This window comes from Emys orbicularis, chromosome 10 (assembly GCF_028017835.1).
Source record: "Emys orbicularis isolate rEmyOrb1 chromosome 10, rEmyOrb1.hap1, whole genome shotgun sequence".
Lineage (NCBI taxonomy): Eukaryota > Metazoa > Chordata > Testudines > Emydidae > Emys > Emys orbicularis.
This window is the reverse complement of record NC_088692.1, coordinates 84491813-84516736: the sequence shown is the minus strand read 5'-3', so window position 1 is coordinate 84516736 and position 24924 is coordinate 84491813. Positions and strand designations below refer to the sequence as shown.

Sequence of the window (24924 nt, the reverse complement as noted above, 5' to 3'; positions counted from 1 at the left end):
GCTGTCTGGTCACCCTACCTGCAGCTGCTCCTTATTGTATTCCCCTGGCCAGCTCCATGCTGATTCAAATGAAACCACAGACTGCTTGTTGGAATGGATGCACAGCTGTTCCCAGGTGCGCCTCAGGGCGCCAGGAGCAGCTAACTATTCCTTGCTGGAGTGGTCCCTTTCCAGTCTTCTTGACCAAGCAGGGTGTGCACACGCGCTTCTGCCTGTTTCTTGGGAAAGGTACTTATGGCCCAGACACATACAGCAACCTGTTGTTTCTACACTGGTTTCGCGAATCCCTGGTCTTAGTCAAAGCCTTAACTCTGGATGCTTCTTGTGGATTAAGTAACTGACTTTGTTCCCCTTTTCCCCATCTTCTAGATTTTGGTCATTCCACCGAGCTGGCCTTCGCTGTGGAGCCCAGCGATGACATAGCAGTGCAGGAGAGGCCGCTGGTGCTGTACTGCCAGGTGGAGGGAATCCCGCCCATCACCATTACGTGGCGGAAGAACGGGGCGATGATCGTGGAGAATGAGAACACCTTCGTGCTGGCCAATGGATCGCTGTACGTCTCCCGCTTCCAGAAAGTCAGGGGGGATGGGTCGTCTGATGAAGGCGAATACGACTGCATGGCTCAAAACCGCTTTGGGCTGGTGGTCAGCCGCAAGGCGAAGATTCAAGCAGCTAGTAAGTACTGCGCTCGCCCTATCCGTGCCTCCAAATTCCAGCCAAGGATGGTCTTGTTTTTGAAGTAGAAATGTTCATTCCCTGGTAGCATTCAAGGATGCAAATTAGTTGGATTGGCTGGCTGGAGGTAGAGCAGTAAGTCTACAAGGATCTATGAACGCCAAGTGGGCGTCACGACTTGATTATAGATCTGAGACAGACCGGTACATGTGCTGCCATTCTGTCCCAGAACTAATGAATTTTGGGAGCCCAGCTGCCACTTACATTTGCTCCCTGCCTGCCCTCCCCGTGTCTGGTGCACAGAGGTGTGATTTGGGCGTGCTTTCAGAACTGGCGCAGGAGCATCCGGGCCCCTCTTCCTATAGATCTTACATGCAGGGCTGGAAAAGTTCATATATGGACGGGATTGCTAAACAGTAAGAACCAAGCCATTGGCAGGCTTCTGTCTGGAAAATTGAATGGGCGTCGAGGAAAGGATTAAAGGAGTGAGAGAAAAAGACGAGTGGGGAGCAGATGTGGGCTATCGCTGTGATCTAATCTTTGGAATAATTGTACTCCTGTAAAAGGAGAGCTAATCAGCCCTTGCTTAAGGAGGAGAAAAATAAAGAGACCTCATGGTAGTAAATCCCCTGTCCCAAAGGAGTGAGTCACAGTCAGTCACACAGCGAATACTCCATCACTCACGTCTCTTCTGTGCTGTGTTTTGAAACCTCTTTGCCTCTCGCCGCTGCTAGGTACCATTCATAAGGCATCACTTTTCCAACAGTAGGCAAAGACCTTTTGAAGGTCACAGTTTCTTTGTTATTTAAGGCAGGCGGCATGGAAGCAGCAAGTCTTATTTACTCCCTGGCATTGCCTTTGGGGGCAAGGCTAACAACACAAGACAGATTGTCTGTTGTAGGAGCCTGTAGGGGGGGAAAAAATGAAAATGTCAAAGAGTGAATGAAATTAAAAAAAAAAGAAAGAAAGGGAAAAAAATACTGAGCAGGATACAATTGTGATTCCGTGGCCTGCTGTTCCTGAGGTTAATTCTTTCTTGAGTGGCATGTGCTCTGCTGGTCCTTTCCTAAATGTAGCCTGCTTGGGTTTTTGATTGCTGGTTTGGTCATGAGTCTGAGGCTTGTCCAGATAACAGCAGCAGCTAATGACCCCCTGAGTGGTGGTCTCTCTGTGTGTGCCTTGCACGGAGAGTATGTCCTTTTGCCTGTAGGCTATCTGCAGGCTGCCTGAGGTCCAGTAGGGTGTCCTTTTTGCATTCAACCAGATCTGGTGGTTATATCTAGGCATGTACTTTATGTACCGTTCGAGTAAGGAGATACCCCATTCCCACCTTGGCTATCACCAGGCTGAGGTCCTTCATGTAAAAATTCTGGGCCACCTTTATGAAAAGACCCCAACTCCTTTAAGAGAACATGTTTTGCTCACTCTTGGAGTAGTCCCGTAAAAACGCTTCCATTGCCTTTGTAATTTATTTTGAGACCATCCGATGGAAGGGGCAAAAAAGCCCAGGCAACATCCTCTGTAAGGGTGTGAAACTTCCCTGGTTATACTTATTGCCACCGAAACCACTTAAAATCCTTCCTTTCCTGCTGGAGGGCTTTGGCTCGCTGACTGCCCTTAAAGGCAACGCCCTGCCATCAACCGTTCCTGAGTGTACGGGGAGGCCATCAGCCAACCTCGCTGTTTAGTGGTGTGAGTAATGACAGTATCGAGGAGGCAAAGGGTTTGGGTCTGTGCCAGGTAAGCAGCCAGATCTATAACCTGTCAGTCTCCTGAGGACAAGCCTCAGAGTGTTTTTGGTGACCAGTTTTGTCACTTCTGAGCTGGGAGATGGCTGACACAGGAGTACAATGTCAGACTTCCTGGACTTGTAAGTGGGAGATGTAAGAGCCAGAGGATAGCTGATGGTCAATAAACAGTGCTCTCTAGGCTACGGTGTCAATATGGATGTGAAGAGCTGCGTGTTCCTGAATAGCATTTCCTTTGGTAACTAGATTTTAGCTTAAATCAAAATGGAAGAGAATCACGTTGAAAATACTCTGGGCCATATTCTGGCTTCGGGCTTGGAGCTGTCATCATTTCTTCCCATGCGCCATTAACCCTGTACAGACTATACTGTCTTCTCCCCACCCCGTGCAGTGAGATCCCGCCAGTAACGGGAGTCATCTGCAGGGCATTGTGGTGGATGGGGCTGAGGACGTGTACTTGGGCCAGTGTAACCCACTGGTCAGTGTGTGTTGCCGATCCATAGAAAATATGAATCTGCTGCAAGTGCCCACTAGACACTTAGTTCGGTGGCTTATTCTTTAGGTCCTGGGTTCAATCCCCTCTGACGATCAAGATGAAGGCTGTTCTCCCAGGCCTCAAAGGTTCACCACCCATCTTGCTTCTTCGTTAGAATGTAGACTGGCACCTCAGTCGGCTGGGTATCAAAAAAGAACTGTTTCTATGGTTTTCAGAATTTTTATTAGGTTTGGGTTTTTTTTGACCGAAACAGGTGAAATTGGCATGAATTCATGCAATGGTTTGGTGTCCCTGAATCTGCATCTTTTGCTGAAAAAAGGTTTAGGGTGGAAAAATGTTGCCCAGCTCTATTTAGAAGCAATGTTTCTAATAGGTGGAAATTGGTTTGCAGTCTCTTGCACTGGACTTCCACACTGCCAGGGCCACTGGTTATTTATTATTTGTCCCATGGTAGCACCTACGGGTCCCAGTCGTGGATCAGGGTTCCATTGTGCTAGGTGCTGTACAAACACATGCCAAAAAGATGGTCCTTGCCTTGAGGAGCCCACCTTGCGCACTAAGCACAGAAATTCCAGTTACATTACCTGGTAATGAGCACTTATAATCCTGGGAGCCTTGAATAGCTTGGGCGCTGGTTTGCTTTAAGGAAGAAAATATGTGTTGTATAAACCCTTTCTGAAAGAGTTAAAATGTCTATGGGCTAAATCCTGCTCCACGTGCAGATATGCCCTTCGCTTGGTACTGACAGCTGGGCAGAAAAGTGAAGGAGAAATAAAAAAAAAATCATGCAAGTTGATCAAGGCTGCGCTACTGAGAAGTAAAAGGAATCTGACAAAGCAGAGCCCCCAGAGAGCTCTGCTATACGTTTCACTCTGTTCAAAGGGATGCCGTTTGTCTCATATCATCATTACAGACTCTGGCGTTGGATTGTTGCTTGGCCTATAGTCTTCTTGGCTCTGTGGAGGGTCCATGTTTGCATTCAGGAAGTGTTGTTGGATATCACATATTTTTTTAATGTTTCAGGTTCACTTCAACACATTGATATTGGGTAAAATTTAACTGAAAAACCAGGCTGATCACAGATGATGTACATATAATACAGGGCCCTCATGGTATGAATGCTCAGATTCGAACTCCTCCTAGATTATTGGCACTGAAATGAAAGGTTATGCCGTATATCTCAAGGAAGGTAAATTACCCGAGCTTTGCAATAAAGTCTCAGATTTGGCAATATTTAGACACCTCAGAGATGCAATGATTTGGGGAATTTTAATATAGAGAAACATGATCTGAGCATAGAAAATAAATAAATTAAATAAATAAATTAATGGAGATATCCTATCTCCTAGAACTGGAAGGGACCTTGAAAGGTCATTGAGTCCAGCCCCCTGCCTTCATTAGCAGGACCAAGTACTGATTTTGCCCCAGATTCCTAAGTGGCCCCCTCAAGGATTGAACTCACAATGCTGGGTTTAGCAGGCCAATGCTCAAACCACTGAGCTATCCCTCCCCTCCCCTAGAAGTGGGGGCCAGACATTCCTGAGTCAACCAAGACTCCAAATCCCAGCTCTGGCCCTGATTTTTCCTGCAGCCTTGGGCAAGTCATGTCATTTCTCTGCCTCAGTTTCCCCATCTGTAAAATGGGGCTAAACTGCACTTTTTGACCTCCTAGGGGCAGGGTTATCAAATTTAATTAGTTAAATGGTATATGATTGCTATGTAGTCTCATTAATAAAACCTAGGCTTCATAAGGGTACTTCTGTTGCTATATAGTAGTATTGCATGGATGGAAATTGGCTTGTTCTGTTATGTGGATTTTCAGAAATCCATGTGCTAATAGTAAAACTATGTGCTAATAGTATTTTCATACAGTAATTAATCATACAGTAGTAATTAAACCGAACAAAGACCTTTGATATTTGTACCTGCATCTAGCAAACTTCTTTGCCTGTCCTTGATCAGAACTTTCCAGTTGTTTTTTGTTCGTTTGTCCAACTCCAGTGTGTGGGTTTGAAAGGTTGCAGCATACGGCATGCTCTTTTATCATCTGATTGTTATTGAATACAGATATTTTTTTCTAAAGATAACAGAACAGTTTCATAACTTATTTACTCATAACTCTTAGCTTTCTTACTTAAAATCAGTTTCGTGTATCCACAGTTCTCCTGAGGGAAAGATCAGGGAGGATGTGTGAATGTATCTGGGTAGGTCTGGCTCTGGCTTGCAGAGATTCGTGGGCAGGGGGAAGAAAGAGGGATCCTTGTTTAACAGGACAGCATTAAAGATCTTTAGTTTGCCCCCGGAAAAGCTGATTAGAGGCACTTTGATCAGGCATTTTATTGCTCGTTTCACACTAGTTCTCTTTTTCTCTCCCAGCCTGCAGATGTTGTGCTTAACTATAGTAGCATCATTCAGTGGGCAGGCCACTGGTCTGGGAGTCAGGAGACTGAGGGATCAGTTCCTGGTTCTGACACTGAACTCCTGGGTAACCTTGAGCAAGCCACTTCCCTTCTTTGTGCCTCGGTTTCCCCATCTGTAAAATGGGGATGATGAGTCTGACCTCCTTGGTAAAGCTCTTTGAGATCTGTGGATGGAAATGCCGTATAATCACTAGGTATTAATAATGAAAAGGTGTGATGTTTTGTTTTTGTTTTACATTCCCCTTTTGCTGGATAAAACAGATGCAAAGGGCTTGATTGTGTCTATAGGCACAGCCCTGAGCAAGCGCTAGTCCATAAACTGTAGCATATCAACACTACCCTCTCGGAGGCACAAATCCCTCCCTGCTTCCTCCTTCTTCCAGTGGAATAGCACTTTCTGCTGGCTTCTCCCAGTGGCATGCAGGCATACGGACTGGTGGAGCTCAGGCTCCTTCCACTCTCTGTCTACTCCCACCTACCTGCTCAGGTGAGGGAAGATAAATGGATCTAAGATCTGGAAGGGATGAAGGAATGGGTCTAAGATCTGGAAGGGATGAAGGAATGGGTTAGGAGCCCTTACGCTCTTGTAATTCAGGTCTCACAGCCTAGTCCCAAATAAACACAGGATGAATTTAATGTGAAAGAAGTGAGTAATATTTCCATTCTATTGGGTTTATGCCATGCATGCTGGTGTTATACCACTCTCCAGGCCTCCTTCAGGAGAAGAGCACTACAGAATGTAATGCAGCCATGCTCCTTGCTATCACTGCCCTTTGTTTATCTAGGGCTTATCTGGCAGCCCTGTGTCCTCTTGCAGAATTTGCAGCCTTTCCACCCACACTATAGTTTGATGGAGCTGCACTGCATCATCATAAATCACAGCCTGGCCCGTGGAATAGGACCCATTGATTATATCACTCAATAACAAGCAATTATTGCTAATTGGAAACCACTGTCCTAGTGGATGCTGGGTCAGCTGCTGCACACATCTGGCCTGATGCTGGCAAGTTGCACAGTTTGATCTGATCATATTAAAAAAGACAGTCGCATTGCTGGATGCCAAGTGGGTTTCCCGAAGCCAGGCGAGATGTGTTGGCCTGAGGCTTTGGTCTAGGTTGTCACCCCACAATGGCTCTTCAGAGGGCTGTACCTGCCACACAAAAGTCCCCCCATCACCTGTTGTCCAGAGGGACCTCAGTTACCAGCGCTGTAAGCCCCCACCTCATTTCCCTTATTTCAGCAAATCCCCAGCCACTTGCTTCCATCCCACTGTGCCTGTGTGTACTTAGCACTTCCCCTGCTGGCAGGAGGGGAGTGTTGATATTCCGTGCAAGGCAGATGTGACTTCTGTCCTCTGCATCGATCCTTTGGAGACGGACATTACAGACAACACCACCAACTTCTCCAGTGAACCCCGAGGCCAACACCCCTTCCCCGCTAACCTGCTAGCCTCTGCGACCTAAAGGGTGAGGGTCTCAAGGTCACTTTCAAAAAACGCTGCTGTTCCCACATGCCTGTGAGTCCTTTTGCCTTCTAAGCTATTTGCCTGGTGAAGAAGGTTGAGTGCTTTTTTTTTTTTCTTTAAAAGCAGCAAAGATCTTCTCATCATTTCAACTCCTCTGCGTAGAAGGCATTCAGTATATTGAAACTGCAGCCCCCTTTGAGCTGTGGGATGGGGGACGAGCTGATTGAGCTCAAATAATGGGAGAATTGATAGGAGGGAAGAGGCAAGAAGGAAGTCTAAAAGGATTAAGCGGAGACAAAGAGGGCTGATTATTTTCTGGGTCACAATACAAGGCATTAGAGTGAGATCACAAAGGGGTGTGATTACAAAAGCAGGCCATATTGGAAGGATCAGACCAGGATCATAGTGGGAAATGTTTTTACACAGTTTTGTTCCACTCATTATGAAGTTAGCATTTTAAATTAAGGCTGAAATAAGGTGGCCCCAATGTTGTCACGAAGGTGTTTCCTGGGCAGTGCCACCATTTGGATTTGGATGCAGGTTGCAAACCACTCACCAGAACTTCCTAATCAAACCTTAGACCCACCTACCTGGTTTGTTGTTCTCTTGTCGAGAAGCCGGAGAGCCCTTTGGGTGGAAAGTGGAGATCGGGTCACCACATTTCCAAAATTAAAAACTTGGGGTTCTTTTGTGGTGACACTTTTTAGGGTCATGAAATATTTGCACAAGACAAAAATGCACTTAAAAATATATACACTGGTGTCGCCAGAGCCAACGTCTGGCTCAAGAGGGACATGGGCAGATTACTTCTGGTGGAGGACTTTTTCCAAAGTAGGTAGGCTTCCAGCTTCCATTGATTTCAGTGGGCGTTAAGCACCTAATATCTTTGTGGATCTGGGTCTGAATGAGCTTTGATCTGAGACGTTGAATAGTGTCACTCTGAGCAAAAGAACTGCTTTGATAATGTCTGTGCTCCTCCGACTATTCTCAGTCCAAATATTGTGCATCATGCTGAACCCTCATTCGGCTGGACTGGATTGTTCTTGGTAAACCCTGAGCAGATTCTACTTGCTGTAGCAATATGTCTTGGGGGCGGGGGGAAACAACAAACAACATTTTAGTTATAAAATCAGCCAAAGGGTTTGATTGGTTGAAATGAAAAAACAAGGACATTTCGGGGGTCCTGTAAAGTTCTTGTGACCCAGCAAAACCACATGAAAGAAACAGAATTGTCCAAGGAAAATTGGGACAAGTGGCTTGGATTTTTAGTAGATTTGCAGATTTAAAAGAGTTAGTCACCCATCTCCCATTGAATTTCAGAGTGTGCCTAAGTTGCCTTTGAAAGCTTGAAATTTGGTGCTTGTTTCACCTTTCTTTGAAAGGGTGCTGGTTTGTAGCAGTGTGATGTTCATTTAAATAAAAAGAACAGGAGCACTTCCGAAGAAGTGGGCTGTAGCCCACGAAAGCTTATGCTCTAATAAATTTGTTAGTCTCTAAGGTGCCACAAGTCCTCCTGTTCTTTTTGCGGATTCAGACTAACACGGCTGCTACTCTGAAACCGTTCATTTAAATGTAATCTCACTCTTCTCTGTAATGCTGGTAATGTAGCTAAGCCAAGCCGTGGCCACAGCAATGTTTTCTCGCTTATAGGAGCGTTTGCTCTTCAGGCAGTAATGGCACTTAGTCGTTTAAAGAAGGCTCCAGGGAAATATATCAGAGGAGTTTCATTAATGGTAGCACTGTTGAGTTATTTGTCTCATTTAACCTTTGTAGCAAAGCTGAGGAAGTTTTGACATCTCTAAGGTCAGCAGGCCCTAAATAACTGATTTTTAGACATAACCAGAGCAATTTGAAGGTGGCTTTAAAAAAAAAAAAAAGTCTACGTCCTCAACCGGTGTAAACTGGTGAAACTGGGGGCTCCACTGAAGGCAATGGAGCAATGCTGATTTACATCAGCTGCTGATCAAGCTCTTGGTGTTTCGGTTTTGTTTACTTGTGCGTTAAAAATCTCTGTTCTGTCCCTGCGTTATTTTGCCAGTGTGTCCGCCAAGATGGTGGCCGTTGTACTTGGCAAGAGTGGGGTACCGGAGTTCCTTCAGATGACTGCAGGGATTCTATGGTGTGGAGCCAGCAAATTTTCATTTTCATCTACTGGGACAGTGGTTCTCAACCTTTCCGGGCTACTGTCCCCCTTCCAGGAGTCTGATTTGTCTTGCATACCCCAAGTTTCACCTCACTTAAAAACGACATGCTTCCAAAATCAGACATAAAAATACGAACGTGTCACGGCTCACCGTTACTGAAAAATGGCTGACGTTCTCATTTTTACCATAGAATTATAAAATAAACCAGTTGGAATATAAATATTGTACTTACTTTTCAGTATGATACTTGAACCTGTTTTGCACTTGAGCCTTGTCTGAAGCCTGAGCCCTAGGCAGCGGTGCTGATGCATGTAACTTAGCTTCGCAGGGCTCCCTCTGGCGTGGGTCCCCAGGCAACTTCCCTGCTTGCCAGCCCTGCACTTGCGAAATCCCTAAACCCCTTCCGTGACCCCTGCCACTCCCTGGGGGCTGCAACCCTCAGGTTGAGAAACACTGATCTAGATGAGTTGAGTACCCCCTGGTAGATCTCTGCGTACCTTCAGGAGTACGCATACCCCTGGTTGAGGACCACTGTTCTGGGAGACTGGATGCCATTTTCTAAGACATCAAGTTGCCTGAAACTATTTAATAGCAGATCAAGCCATCAGTAGTGACTAGAGAAGGAGAAAGGAGCCCAGGAAAGCTCTAGTGTAGACTTCTCCATCATCCTGAGGACTGGGATTTCAGGATGCAGCCCTGGAGTGTGGGTTGATCGCCTGAGTTGCAGACGTTTGTTGTGATGTCTTATTTTGACAGCTTGAAATCTTCACTACTGAAGTGGCAGGAAACACGGTGAATGCAGGCTGCTTTATCTTGCGCCAACAGGGGGAACACAAGTAGCTGTGACCTGTTGTCCAGGAATCCAAATAATGCCTCTATAACTTCTATCCTAATTTGGAACCTTAGAGCTTGGAATCAACATTTATTGCCAGGAATCTCCCAGACTGCAAACCTCAAGTGCTCTGAGAACCTGACCAGAAGGCGTTACAAAAGAGCAAAGAATTAGGTAACATGATTCACTGGGAATTTATTTTGGCTAGGATCTAGAGATGCCATTAAAACTTAGGCTTTGCTTTCTTGCAAGCCCTTCAGCATGCAAATAGTACCCAAAGCCGAAGAAGAGAGGTGGCTACAATGACCAGGTGAGAGAAACGCTTCTGTTTTTTTGGCCACCATTTATTGGAAAGACTGTGAGTAGGAATTGACTTTCTGGAGCCATTCAGCCCAGGAAATCAATACTGTTGGTCTGATGGGTAACTAGTGATTCTTTGTAACTTAAAAAATGCCGGTGCCTGGCTTGATACATTGCATTTTGCTAATCCTGGGCTTGACCTGTGGTTACTGATAATGGCCACGAGAAGGAAAGGAAATAAAAGACGTTTGAAAAGATGTTTAATCTCTGAAATCCAGCAGGGTGTTGGATTCTGCACTTTAACCTGCCTGCTGCAGTTACAGCTCCCTCCCGGGGGTGACAGCCCTGGGGTAGGGTTTTAAACCCTTTTCTGTTATGTGCAAAATATGTCAACAGCTCCTAAGTGACTTAGGCACCCATGAGACTTTGGCTGCTAAGTCATTTAGGTGCTTGGGAAAAATGGACCCATAACGATACTACTTTGCACTCTGAAATCAGGGTCCCACAGTACTTTATTAATCTTCACATGGCCCTGTGAAAGGAGCAAGCCCTAGGAATAGTGGGAGGCTGGGAATAGAACCCAGGACTGCCAGCCCCTCTGTGCTCCAGGGTAAGAGAATGCAGAAAAGCTTCAGAGTGATACAGTGACGAGGAGGCGGAGAACTCACTCACATGCTGGCTGAAGATAAGCAACAGGTTTCATTAGGAGAGAGTGTGCTGCCAGACTGGTGAGCCGTGCTGTGAGCACAGGTGCTAGCCTGCGCTGGAATGGGGATGTGGCCCTAAAGGTCGGGGGGGGGGGAAGGGACTGTTGCATGATCTCTTTTCTTCCATTGTATACCGACATCTCCAGGTCGGTCCCCTTTCTGGGCATGGGATATGCTCCCGCTCCCTCCAGATCCGGCACATGGTTTTCCAGCAGGTTCCTGCTTTAAACCCAATTTTACAGTTGGGTTGACTGAGGCAAAAGGAGGTCAAACGATTCGCCGAAGGTCATTCCATAAGTGGCTCGGATTAAATCTGAACCCAGGACCCTCCCGGTTCCCAGCCTTGGCTGTGACGGCCAGGCCAGATGGCCTCCTGAATGCAACTTAAAGATCCTCAGCCTTTTCTCTCCCTCATTGTTCTCTATTGTGGGGCTTTGAATGCAGGACGGTGAAAGTGAGAGTCGGCTGGGATTTGCGGAGTCTGAGTGACTGTTTAATGATGCGGGTTCTCAGGAGAGGGTTTAAAGCTGCCTCTCTGTGTGTTTCCGTCTGTAAAAAGGTTCGAAATCTCTTTGCTCTCCATCACTTCGAGCAGTTTTCTAAGCATCAAGCTGCCTTTCTCTCTCCAAACCAGCAGCAGGTGAAAATGGATCAGATGATTCCACTGCATCAGCCCACTGCCAAGCTGAGATGGGTGGAGAGGTAAAGACAGGGCTGACGTCTACGTGAAGGAAACGTTTGAGCCCAAGTCCTATGGATGGCCTGGCTGGGTGATGTTTGCCCCTGCCCTCTCCCATCTCTGGTGGCGCAGTGAATGGACATGCCACGCTTCTATGGCTTTCACACCCGGGTTGCTTGCAGGTGCCCCCCGCCGCTCGTCCCTGGGAGGGGTTTCAGTGCAGAAAGCTGCTGAATGAACCCGTGATTTGCTCTGGAAGTGAAGCCCATTTTTCCTGGGAACACAATGCACAGAGTGGCTGGCTCCTTCCCCCAGGCCACCCTCCAATGCCCACGGAAGGGATGCTGGTACCTACTTGATGTGGGAAAGTCTCTTCAGTCCACATGATCCCATGGTGTCCCATTTCTGAGATGTTTTCTGTGTCTGCCTTGATGCCCTATGTCTCATGCAGTGGCTGGGCGTGTTGGTGGTGTAGGGGCCATGGAAACAGAAAGGGGAACTGATGTATACATTGAAACACACAAGGGAGAATGGGGAGTTTGCTGACTGTGAAATCTTACGATATTGCCACCTCCACATGTCCTGTCTTCGCCTCTCCTGATCCCCTGTTCACATCAGATCCACAGATGCAAAATCTGCATGGGCTGCAGCTCTGCAAGTTACTTGCTGGGTGAGCTTGGGGAAGTCATGTGACTGTTCTGTGCCTCAGTTTCCCCACCTATAAAATGGTGGCGGCGGGGGGGGGGGGGAGAGAACTAACACGTTGACCATTTCTGTAAATCATTTTGAGATGCTTAGGGGAAAGGTACCGTATACGAGCAAAGTCTGGAGGGGACAGTTACCTCAGCCACTCTGTGCTCCAGGAATAAGCAATACTTGGCTATCATTTCTATCCCCGTCACTTGGACAACAAGGAAGAGGACATGTCTGTACACGGGCGCTGGTGTTCCTTGGAGAGCCAGGGACATTCCTTTCCTAGGACTGGACAGCTCCTCTCTGCAAGCCACCCTCCCCTCCTCCTCCTGACGCTTTCTCCACCTTAGGAACAGCAATGGCTCACATGTCTGAATAAGCTGGCACCTCTGGAGCATTCCTTGATTAATGGCGTTTTTTTGTCCGTCCTAAGAGGCCCCCATTATGTCCCTTTGATGCTGCATTTTGCACTTACCACAGTCACCGAGCTCAATGACTAATTTTCACGGGTCACGGCAGAGGGACAATGGATCAGGCTACGTTGGGAAGAAACAAATGAAATTTTGCTGCAACCGAGAGCACTAATTAAGAGCAAGGATCAATTCTGGCGCACAAAGGAGATAGTTTTAGGCGGGTGGTGTGTAAATGAGTGGTAGTGCTTGCAATAAAAAAGACGTGTGTGTGTGTATGGGCTTCAGCTGCAGTCTTGTTCTCAGTTGCATTTGATCATGGCCCATGCTTCTGTGCTTATTCATTGTGGAAGAACAAAATGTTTTCCTACCTAGCATGTCTTGGAAGGTCAGGCATTAATCCTGAGAAAAGACTTATTAGCTCTACTCTATTACCAGGTCAGTGCAGCATTGTAGCCTGTGAGATATGTTGTCCTGTCTAGCATTAAAAATATCAAGCCACGAGGCTCATATTCCACATGATCATTGATGATAGTTAATATAATATATGGAGATATACTTATCTCATAGAGCTGGAAGGGACCCCGAAAGGTCATTGAGTCCAGCCCCCTGTTTAGCAGGACTGAGTACTGATTTTGCCCTAGATTCCTAAGCAGCCCCCTCAAAGATTGAACTCACAACCCTGGGTTTAGTAGGCCAATGCTCAAACCACTGAGCTATCCCTGAAAACATTTCCACAGACTGTGGTGCTTTGCAAACACAGAATCAGATACAGTCCCTGCTCCAAAGACCCTACAGCCTAGGAGGCCAGTCTCCGATGCCCTTCCTGAGTGTGAATATTGCCTCCCTCCTAGCAGTCTCATTGATTGCACTGAGACCATTCGCAGAGCAGAGTAGTACTCCAAGTGAGTGAGGATGGCAGAATCTGGTCCTAAGGCAGATGGAAAGAACAATAGACCATAACAGTGCTGGGAAGCACCAGGGAGCGGAGGTGAGTGAAGGGAGAGGGGAAAGGGAGGGTTTCTGGAGGGTTTGGTAGAAGAGAGATCTTGCCAGATGTTGCAGGCACAACAGGATAGAAGGCAAGAAGCCAGGAATGCGTAAAAGTTCGTAAGGGAGCAGTAAGGAGAGAGGATTGGGGTTCACATGAGTCCTTCTCTACAGGTGAAATAACCCCTTCACAGAAAGATCCTACTTCCATTCAGTGGGAGTTGGATCAGGTCCTAAATACGGATCTGAGGCTTTGTTTAAACACCCAAGTCAGACCGGTTTAAATAAAATCCGTTTAAAAACCATACTTCAACTGGTGCAACTATATGGATAGCCGGGCCTCAGGTTCTTCATATCAGGTTCGCCAATGTCTCTTTTGGCTTCTCAGGCATCAGTACAATGCTCTGCGTCTTCAGCTGCAAGCGCTGTTCGAGCCTATTTCAGATCCGTTTGTTCGATTCTGTTTTACGTCCTCATCACCGTGGGAGTGGAACACCTCAGCTGGGACTAACATCTCTCACTTGCATTCATTTTTAGGTTTTTAAATCTTGAACCTTTTTATTGGGTTTAGGTTTGGGTGAGGTAAATCAATGTTTTTAACCAGATTTGGACTTGAGCGGCCCTTTAAGCTGAAGACAGTCTTGTTTGTAGGCTCCATGCACACCAGTTCTTACTGATTTTTTAAAAAAGTTCCTGGAAAGGGTCGTTGCACTTGCTGTGGGCTGAATCCTGAGCCGTGGCGGCTGGTCCCTGCTCGCTGGTGGGAGGGGGCTGTTCTCTTTTGTTCTCAGTAGCCACTGGTGAGTGGAGTCATTCTTTACTTTCATTGACTGTATTTTCATTAATCTTTTGTATTCACCAAGTACATACCCCTTTTCACCATTAAAAAAATACATTCACATTACCTTATTTGGGCATGTTTAGAATGAAAGGGCTTAAAGAAGTGAATGAAAACCAAGCAAATACAGCAGATGTGTAAAGTGTGGCTCTAAATCCAAACTCCAGGGAGGGCACGTGTTAACTGCTGGAACTTCCCGAGTTTGAATCCTGAAGGGGCGAGTCATTTCTCAGGAAGAGCTTCCGTGAGGTGTTTCGTGTCCGTAAAGGCTCCAAAGTTTTTGGCTGAAATAGGATTTTTCATATTGAGGAAACCTCCCAACAGATCAGGGTTAAACTCAAGTCCACTTACTGCCCATGTTTTACATGTTTCCATGGCATGGTTTGCCCTTTGCAGGACTAATTTGTATTAGGGCACAGGCTTTCTTCCTTCCTGCCGTCTTCTCCTTCTCTCTGCTCTGAAATGAATGCTTCTGACATTATTTTCAGACAGCAAAAGGCTTTGATGGCCATAATAATACTTAGCTCTTTTCATCCATGGAGCTCAAAGTGTGTTACAAAGGAGGTGTCAGGATCATTATCCCCTTTTTACAGATGGGGAAACTGAGGCAGGGGAGGGCCGGGACTTGCCCCAAGTCACTCAGCAGGCCAGAAACATAGCTCAGATCACAACCTATGTCTTCGGAGTCCTACGCCAGTGTGCTATCCTCTTAGCTATAAGCCAACCTTTAAAACTGTACTGCAGAATCAAGAGGGCACTGGCTGGGTGTCTGTCTTCAGCTCTGACCAGCTGTGTGACCCTTGGCAAGTGAATTCACCTCCCTGTGCCTCTCTTTTCCCTCCAACTGTGCTTGTTTTGTCCATTTAGACTGTGTAAGGTCTTTAGGACTGGGACTGTTTCACTGTGTTTGTACATCTCCCAGCGCCATGGGACCCCAGTCTCTGTTAGGGCCCCTAGGCACCACCATTATACAAATAATTATCATTAATAACGAGATACTAGAATGTGAAGGTGAAAGCTTTTCTTCAAACGCAATCTGCACTAATAGCAACAGAAAACTATTGCCCCAGTAAGATATATTGGGCCAGATCCTAACCTGGCTTGCACTGCACCGAAAACAAGAAGGCCAATATTTTCAAAAGTGGTCTCTGGTTTTGGATTGCCTTGATTCTCTGGCACCAACCGAAGACCTCTTGCCATTGAGTCCCCCACAGCTTCTCTTGGCTTCAGGTGAAGTCCTGTGTGCTCAGCTCTCCTGAACAGAGGCCGCACGGGGTCTCTGTGCAGGCACCCACAAGGAGAGAGGCCTCCAAATTGGGGCCCACTTTTGAAAATATTGACCTCCGGCTATAATTCCCTGAAAGTAAAGGAGCTGTGTGGGAGGCCGGTCAGAGCCCAGGTTGCCTTCTCATGCATCTCTTTAATGCCTGGCAATCGGCTGAAGTTTAGGTTTCAGGATCGGTGCTAGCTCCTAGCTCCACTCATTTATTTCGTTTTCCACCGCCTTCCCTTGCCCAGTTAGTGTCAATCAATATGGCTGCTCTGGTCTTGAGCTCTCCTCAGTTTTGCTGTCCCATGATGCTCAGCTCTGAAGGAAAGTCCAGTCCCTTTGTTCCCTCCCGTTTGGCGGTTCCCTCCTAAACAAGAATGCTTGCTGAGGCGTTTTGTTTGGCCAGAGCAGCGGAGTACATCCAACTCACCATAGTTTCCCATGGAAATGTATAAAGGGGGTGGGAGCGAAAGTCCTGATTGTGTCTTTCATTTACGATCCTAATGCACCAAGAGAGGGAAAGGGAGAGGGGGAGGGAAGAGGGGAGGGCCCCCAAAGGGGTCAAATCTATCTATTGCTCAAAAAAAAAAAAAAAAAAAGAGAATTTCTTTTAAGTGAGCCTGGTTTGAAGCTAATGAGAATTGGGGAAGTTTAATGAGTGTTGGGAAGAATCTCGCTCTAGCTTCTAGTGCTGGGTTAGACAGGCTCTGGCAGGTTTGAGGGATTCCGAGTGTTAATATTGTGAGGGAAGGGTTGGATTTTGGGGGGGGCTTTTTCTCTTCCTTTCTCCTGCTAGGGTTGTACAGTTCCACTTTGGCTGCACTCTGGACTTCCCCAGGGAATCTTCTGCAGCCAGTTTTCCCTTCACGTTTTGTAGTCCAGTGTGTTTGCACGTTTTCCTTGCCGTGAGCTAAGCAAAACCGTTGTCAGGGGCTTCTTACGCCATAGGCCCCGGTCGTGAGAGGAGCTCCCTGCGGGCCAAGGTCAAAATTTAACTAGAATTATCTGCTGGGGAGGAAACAATCGCCCTCTCTGTGCTAACAAACTAGCTGGAAGAGGCACTGCTGGAATTTCCAAACAGCGGGATTTGCAGGTGCACAAGCACCTGGTAAAATCAAGCTACTCTTAGTTAGTGTCCTAAGTCCTTAATGGACTTTGGAACCTGCTTTTAAGGATTCAGCTCTGAAAATTTTGGATGGGCTTTTGCTTGAGGCCTCAGGCACTCAGGAGACCTGCGTATAATTCCTGGCTGTGCCACAAATTGTCTGTGTTGTCTTGGGCCAATTGCTTAATCTCCTTGTGTTTCAGTGCCCTATCTGTCCAATGAGAATAACAATACGCTTTTCTCCCAGCCTTTGTTTTGTCTATTGGAATGCAAGCTTTGCAGGGCAGGCCCTTTCTCTTCCTATGTGTCTGTACAGCGCCTAGCACCATAGTCTTGGGGGGGGGCCTCTAAGCATTATTGTAGTGTGTGTGTGTGTGTGTGTGTGTGTGTGTGTGTATTTATAGAAAGGTTGAGTTACAACTGTAGAGAATACGCACAGGCCATTCATGTTTTAAAATATCTGGTTAGCGTAGGTGTGGAGCAACTCAATGATTCATGGGGCTGTGGGCTCTAGGGGGAACGTGGTATCTTACCTTTGTTTCATCGCTTCCATCCCCAGAGAAGCCTGCTTAAATTTTCTTTCATTAACTAAATTCAGCCAAGATTGAGAGTACCTGTTCTTCCTATGGGCCTTTCCTATGTGTGAGGACCTTTGGATGACTCACCAGTTGTAATTAGCTCTCCTGACCAAAGCATGGATCCCCTCTTCGTTTACAGAAGCATGGTGACTAGAATTACAATGAAGATAATCCAAACTGTATGGGTAACATCCAACTGGTGAGTGAGAGACGTCCATCCATACTCATTTTTCCATTTCAGCCGGAGCCATATGGGATGGAAGCTGGATCATTATTTGGGAATTTTTTGCTGACACACGTTCAGACATTGGTTTGGAGTTTCACAGAGGCGCTGAAATTCTGCCGTTCTATGAGAAGTGAGCACTGACTTTTATTTTATTTTTTTAATTTCAGTTCTGGATTTCCTCATGTTAAAATCTGTAGTGATCTAGAATTTAGACACGTTCTAAACCTTTCGTGGGCAGAGAGGTGATTAATTGGTGAATGGATGGAAGATGCCACTTGTCTTAGCTATCCTATTCAGAGAAGGAAGGGAGCGTTGGGAGTCATTAAATTGAAAGCGAGGGTAAAATTGTCCTGGGATTTGCATTCTAAACACTATTCACAGCAGGATATTGGTTTTTTAATGTCATAGGAGGTAAACTTTTTTTGCAGTGATTTTCCCTCTAATTTAAAATACGCTGGTCTGAGCTTTATGGAACTCTTGCCACAAAACAGTTGCAATCCTTGTGGATTATTCAAGGTACAAAACTAAGTATATAATCTATGATCAATAAACTCCATGGCTGAACTTGGGAGAGGAAATAAAGAGAGGGGAAGTTTCTGTGTTCCAGAGATGAAAAAGGTATAGAATCGCTCCGCCAAAAGGAGCCAAGGAGCCGTTAGGTTCTGAGTCTGTGTTTTCCTGCACAATGATTCCGATCGCCCTGCATCTGTCACAATTAGTTAGTCATTGTTTGAAAATTCAGAACGACTCAAATGAAAGGAACTCCTGTGGCTTGAAGAAAGCGTATTCTCTTCTAATGGCCCCCGTGAATGTTTGCGCCAATTCTACCTCTAGGCTTTGTTGTCCAGCTGCTGACACTGCTAGGGAAGGAACATGATGCTGATTGCTCTTGCTTGTTCTTTGTGGCAGCTCCACTCATTTGGCAAGAGATTTGGAGGGACGGGGGTTAAATTTCGTTTTTTCCCCCTTGGTTGCCTAAAAGTCCGATTTTAAATGGAGGAAGAGAAACTGTTTGTTCGAAGGTAAAAGTTCAGGACATGATCCAGCAAAGAGTTACTATCCCACACCGTATAGCGCCATGTAGGAGTAAAGAGACCCGGGATATTCACTCTTTGCAGGACTGGGTCCTTGTGTGTGCATGCCCGTAATAAATGTGGATATGGACCAGCTCCTGTTCTACAGCCAAGGAGCACACAGCTTCAAGGAAGGGGGAAGAGGCTTGCATGGTTGGTGTAAAGCTCACCTTGGCACCACCTAGATCCTGACATCATGGCACGTAGGGACAGTCCCCTGGCACTAGGTGAGAGCTGCTGTAATTTATGGTAGCTGCTAATGAGGCCTCATGGGGATGGATTGGTAACTGGGGATCAGTTCAGTAGAGCAGGTCTCCCTGCCATGACACCTTTCCTTCAGCCACATCCCTTGCGGCAGTGGTAGGGCAGATTGGGGGTGGTGGTTTAGGAACCTCCATACTGGCTGTCTGCTATTGGCGGGCCCAGGGTCCACAGGTCGCACAGTGCAAAGTGGCCCACAATATACGGCTATGGAAATTAAGATGCATTTATTAGCATTATTCTTCCTCTCCTCTTCCCTCTGGGCTAAAAGAAGGCATTTGCATGGGTTTCACAGTGGCAGGGCTGTAACTGCACTTTTGTTCTTGAATAAAGGCTCAGCCGGCAGAAGGTCTTTTGTCGCTGGAGTGAGGCTGTTTTGTTGTCCAGAACTATTGGAGGGAGACGTGGAGTTTCTAGCAGAGTGAGCACAGCTGAGCTCCGCAGTGTTAGTGCCTTGGGTTATGGCCTGCTGCAATCGGCCTCTGCATGGTGTTTTTTGTAAATCATAAAGCACTGGCGACATTCTAACACATCCAGTAGCTGAATGGGATACTGGGTGTGTGTAAGGAGCTGAATGATATCATTCGGTTGTGTAGAGGGTAAATCATTTCTAGCTAAATTCATGAATTATTTCTGTGGGGTGCATTCCTAACTCCTTCCACGCTAAACACAAACCAAACATTTCAATGCAAGTGTCACTGGATGGTGGGACCCATTGGTGCAACTTCATTTTGGTGAAGGAGCAATGGCTGAGGAGCTGCTCCGGACAAGCAGACCGAGCTCCGTGCTGTTGTTCACCCCAATTGAAGCTTCATGGTGCATACTTGAACTCCCACCATAGCAACAAGTTCATCTTTAGGCCAGTATATTGGTCGACTGCAACATGGGGCTATAGCATAACAAGGTATCCAGGAGACCATCCAGACTGTGACTTCCCGGGGAAGAAAGGTCACTTTCTCCAGGAAGGCGCGAGGGAGGGGTTTGGAATGACAACGAGAGACCTAGAAGAAAGAGGACGGCTCGCTGGAGAAAGGGCGTGGCTCTGTGATGTATGGAAATTCACCGTGGCATGAATGCGACAGGCCTCTGGAATTCTGTGGGACTTTAAGACCAGTCTCCTTAACCAGCAGAGGGGAACTCTGCAGGAATAACAAAATGTACTGAGGGAGAGTGCAGGCTCTGCATTTCACACCCACAGAATGCACCGCTGGCTGCAGAATTCGAGGCGCTTTGGCAAGGCCAGGAGGCACTTGCTGACTAGTAAAGCTAACCCTTTCAGTGCACTTAATTGTGCAGCGTCAGTGTGGTGAATATGGACAGCTACTGCTGTCTAGTGGAGATAGTAGCTACAACAGGAGACTGGGAGCCAGGACCTCCTCGGTTTTTATTCCCAGCTGCATCCCTTGCTTATTAGGGGGCCTTTTGGGTGTTCCCCTCATCATGTCTCTTCCATCTGTAAAATTCAACCCTACTTATCCAGCTCACAGGTGCTATTGTGAGGTGTAGGAAAGGTGCTATTTAAATGCAAGGTCATAATGACTACTACTGTTATTATTGTCACTTAAAAACACCAGTCAGAGAAACCTTTACAGCACCAAAAAAAATTTCTGGTGAAAAATGCAGATTCAGTGACACTGAAACATTTTGTGCGTTTGTGACAACTTTGCCAAATGGTTTCCACTGCACATTTTTTTTTTTTTTTTGGAAAAAATCTAAACATTTTGTTTTGATGTTTTTGTAATTAAATGGTTTTTTTTTTAATTTGAAACAACTTTCATTTTGAAATGTCCTTTGACTTTATTTTTTTTTAATGCTCAAGAATGAAACAATTTGTAATACCTGAAATTCATTTTTCTTTACTTTTTGGTGAACTGAAAATTTGGAAAAATTTCCTTTTTGGTTCAACCTGCAGTGAATGTTTAATTTTTTGTGTGGAATTGTTGAGAAATTGACAAAATCTGTTATAGGCCCTCTACTGAGGATGTTGGGATTTTATACCAAAGGTCCATTTATACTGCGTGCCAGTGTCTGACATCAGCACTCCAACTACAGCTAAGCCAGCCACATGCCAGAAGGATGCAATTGGTGCCGATCAAAGTGAACAGATGATAAGCGTTGGAAAACAAAAGAATGGGGATTGTAGTTCTCTTCACCTCTCTCCACTCCAAGATTTAAAATTTCTATGGTGGGAGACACATGAGGTAGAATATTTCTGCAGAGCCACTTTCTGTTCTCTAGAGAATGAGGAGGAGTGGGGCAAATGGAAGTAGGAATAAGTTATATTGCCAACTTTGTGTTCAGAAATCCTCCTAAAATCCTGAAATTGGCTTAAAATTCATGAGATTAAAAAAAATAGGGTTCTGTTTGTTTCTGTGCCTTTAGGATATACTCAGTTCTTGCTTTCAAGCTTTTCTCCGTGATCATGAGGCCTAGAAACTTACTACTTTTAATATAATGAAAGCTGAGATTATGTGATTGCAGGACTCCAGGAGCTGGAGCTTTCAGAAAATCACCACATATCACAATAAAATCACAAAAGCTGTCAAAACAGAATAAGCCGATCAGTTTCTTGTGATGCAAATAGACACCAATTTGTCAAATCCCTTGGGTTTGTCGTGTCATATGGTAAAAACTGGTTTATGTTTTAGCAACCTTTAAATAAGTACAAATCTACTTGAGAGGCTGTGATCGGGGTGAGCTTCTCATTATCTCTCTGATACTATGCAAAAAAGGAAATTGCTGGGTCTTTTGTATTTTTTTATTTAATACCATATAAATATAATTGCTTCAATGAACTGTCTTTACCCTCTTGAAGGAAGTTTTAATCTAGGAAGAAGCCCTTAAATGTGAATGGATGACTTTGTAATAGTTTCTGAAACACATAAGGGGGAACTACTGCTAATCACTTATGGCATGTTATGGAAGCAGCATACTGAAGTCCCATTCAAGATTCAGGAGAGCTAATATTATTGTGCATCTTGCAGGGTGAAACTCTAGCAAAGCACCTCCAGGGCTGGAGGTTTCCTTATTAATTAGATCTTGGGTTTGTGGTGGGTTTTTTCCCCCTGTCTGCTGATGATACTTTAATTCTGTACAATTCTCTTCAAAATTATCATTTGGTTAAGGAGCTTAACAAGTAGCATCCAATAGGAAAATAGGAATTAGAGAAGAAATAAAATCCCACTTGTCGAGTCTTTTGTCGCTGACAGCTCCAGATGCTTCAGAGGAAGGTACAGGACTACTGCAGTGGGTAGTTCTGAGATATCCTGTCCCCTAGGAAAGTTTCCTCCTGACCCCCAATAATTAGAGGTTCACCGACGCCCTGAAGCATGCGAGATTCTACCCCTTCCATAACTTTTAGTTTATTTCTGATTATTATAACTCTGGATATTCCTGTTAGCCCAGTATTGACAGCCCCAAGCATCCAAAATCATGAGATTGGCTTAAATATTATGAGGTTTTAAAATGAATGTGGGGTTCTTTTTAGTTGTCTTCAGGATTTTGAGACTTTAGGGTTATGTTTTCAAACTGCCCTCCACAATCATGAGGGCTGGGAACTTAAATTTTTTAGTGAAAGCTGAGATTTTCATATAATCACAGGATCCTAGGAGCCGTGGCTTTAAGAAAAACACCAAATACTGCAAGTGTCACAATAAAATCATGAAATTAAGCAACATAGCAATATCCGTATAAATAGTCTTTTGAACCCTGTTCAGCTCTTGGCCTCAGTGATACTTTGTGGTAATGAGCTCCATAGCCCCAAAAGCCACAACTTACTGTAATATGGTTGCTGGGTTGTGGACTCTTACTGGAGAATACTGTTGTGGATTTTGCAGCATTACAAGGTGATGTTACATTCACTGCCTTGTCAGAACCACAAGAGACAATGGCGGTCTGCTTGTAATCTAAGTTCCAAGCCAAGCAGAACGCATGAAGAGTAACCCCTCTGTAATAGAGTGATTGTGATAGGGTTAACTGGGTATCCAGCTATGCTCCACCCCTCCCTTCTTTAGTCAGTGGGAGTCCTGCTGTCCTAATTGTGATGCAGTTAAATAAAGCAGCAAGTTCCCAGCCTGCAGTCCTGTTAGTAGACTTACGTTGGTTGCACTGAGCAGTCCCTTTACAAATTCTTCCTACAGGAGCTCCTTCATTTTTTAAAGGGAGGGGGTCCAAGGTGAGTGCCTCTGCTGCTTGCCACTGCAGCTATCTGACACAGGCAGAGAAACGTTCACCCAATAGGTTCCAAGGCCAAATATGTTAAGGGCTGTTACGAAGAGGACGGTGAACAGTGGTTCGCCATGTCCACTTAAGGTAGGACTAGAAGTAATGGGCTTAATCTGCAGCAAGGGAGATTTAGGTTAGATATTGGGAAAAACTTTCGAACTCTAAGCCCTGGTCTACACAGTGTGTGTGTGGGGGAATCGACCTATGATACGCAACTTCAGCTACGAGAATAGCGTAGCTGAAGTCGACGTATCTTAGTTCGACTTACCTCGCATCCTCACGGCGCAGGATCGACTGCCACTGCTCCCCCGTCAACTCCGCTTCCACCTCTCACCGCGGTGGAGTTCCGGAGTCGACGCCAGATCGATCGGGGATCGATTTATCGCATCTCTACACTAGACGTGATAAATCGATGCCCAATAGATCGATCACTACCCGCCGAACCGGCAGGTAGTGAAGACGTACCCTAAGGGTAGTTAAACACTAGAACAGGCTTCCAAGGGAGATTGTGGAATCCGCATCACTGGATGTTTTAAAGAACAGGTTGGTGGTCTAGGTTTTCTTGGTCCTCAGCACAGAGGGTTGGACATGATTTCTTGAGACCACTTCCAGCCCCAGCTGAGGAACTGGCCTGAATGTTTCTAACTGCAATCCAAACAATAATGATCATTTCACTTTATCTACATGAGACTTTATTGTCTCTGTCTGTCGTAATTCACCTTGTTTTCACAGTCTACTGCGTGCATCACCTTGCTTCTGGAAAGTCTCTGCCTTTCATTAACAACTCATAATACACGGATTTATCCATGTTCTGAGCTGCCTGTCTCTATTTCTGGGCTTTGCTGATACTGATTTTGGTGGTGTCAATTTACCCTCTTGTGGATTTTGTTGCTCGATACCGCACTGCATTTGCAGGCTAATTGTAAATGCGCACACAGTATCCTAAAGGTAGAACCATAAACTGGATTAATGTTCATTGATCTTTTTGAGGGATTGAGGAGAAGGAGGGAGAGGTTTGAAGTCCAGCTAGAGTTAAGTCCCTGAATGTTTCCAGGTTGGCTCAGCAGCGGGTTAGCACTTACCTTACAACTCCTCCCAGCAGCCTATCTGTTTTTTAAACAAATTATCCTTCTTCCATATCAGGGATGAAGGAAAAACATACAAGGAGAAAGGAAGTCAATTAGCCATTGACCTCACCCACAGATTTCTCCCCAGGGTGCGTCTAGGCACTAATACCTTGGGCCAGATTCTTCATTTTTCACCGGATTCTTCATATGCTACTCCAGCAGCAGCAGATCTTTCCCGGGAGAACTTCCCTGACATATAGGGGCTTCCCAGCCAGTGTAGCTGGTTGGAATGGTTCCATGATGGCTCCCCTTGCAGCCCGTGGCTTAGCAGGCGTGTCGAGGGAGTGGGCAGGGCTGGAGTGCTGATGCACTCTGGCTGTCCTCGGAGGTCCCAGGCTCCAGGGGGAGCACGTGTGTCCTCAGCACTATTGAGAGAAGCCCTGAGGCTAGGTTTGGAATAGGGGAGACTTCCCACCACCCCGACATTACATGCATTTCCAACAGAACTGAGAGCTGTGCCCTTTCTCCTTGTTCCATTCCATCTGTCCCCATATACTACTTACCATATATACTTGTTCATAAGCTGAATATTTTTGGTAAAAAAGTGACCCATCAAAGAGCGGGGGTCGGCTTATAAACGGGTCTACACCAAAATTTGATGATTTTAAACTCTATGGAAAAAGTTTTCCAACCCCTGAAATATAGGGTCAGCTTATGAAAGGG

The 24924-nt window shown here is 45.8% G+C and overlaps 1 protein-coding gene across 1 annotated transcript in view; it reads left to right on the top strand.

The window, feature by feature from the left end:
- Window positions 1-377: 377 nt before the first annotated feature.
- Window positions 378-24924, top strand: part of IGDCC3 (immunoglobulin superfamily DCC subclass member 3) — a 172459-nt gene continuing 147912 nt past the window's right edge. Inside the window, exon 1 of the mRNA XM_065412684.1 lies at window positions 378-675. Coding sequence (XP_065268756.1) covers window positions 507-675 — 169 coding nt within the window. The 5' untranslated portion in view covers window positions 378-506. The remainder of the gene's footprint in view (window positions 676-24924) is intronic.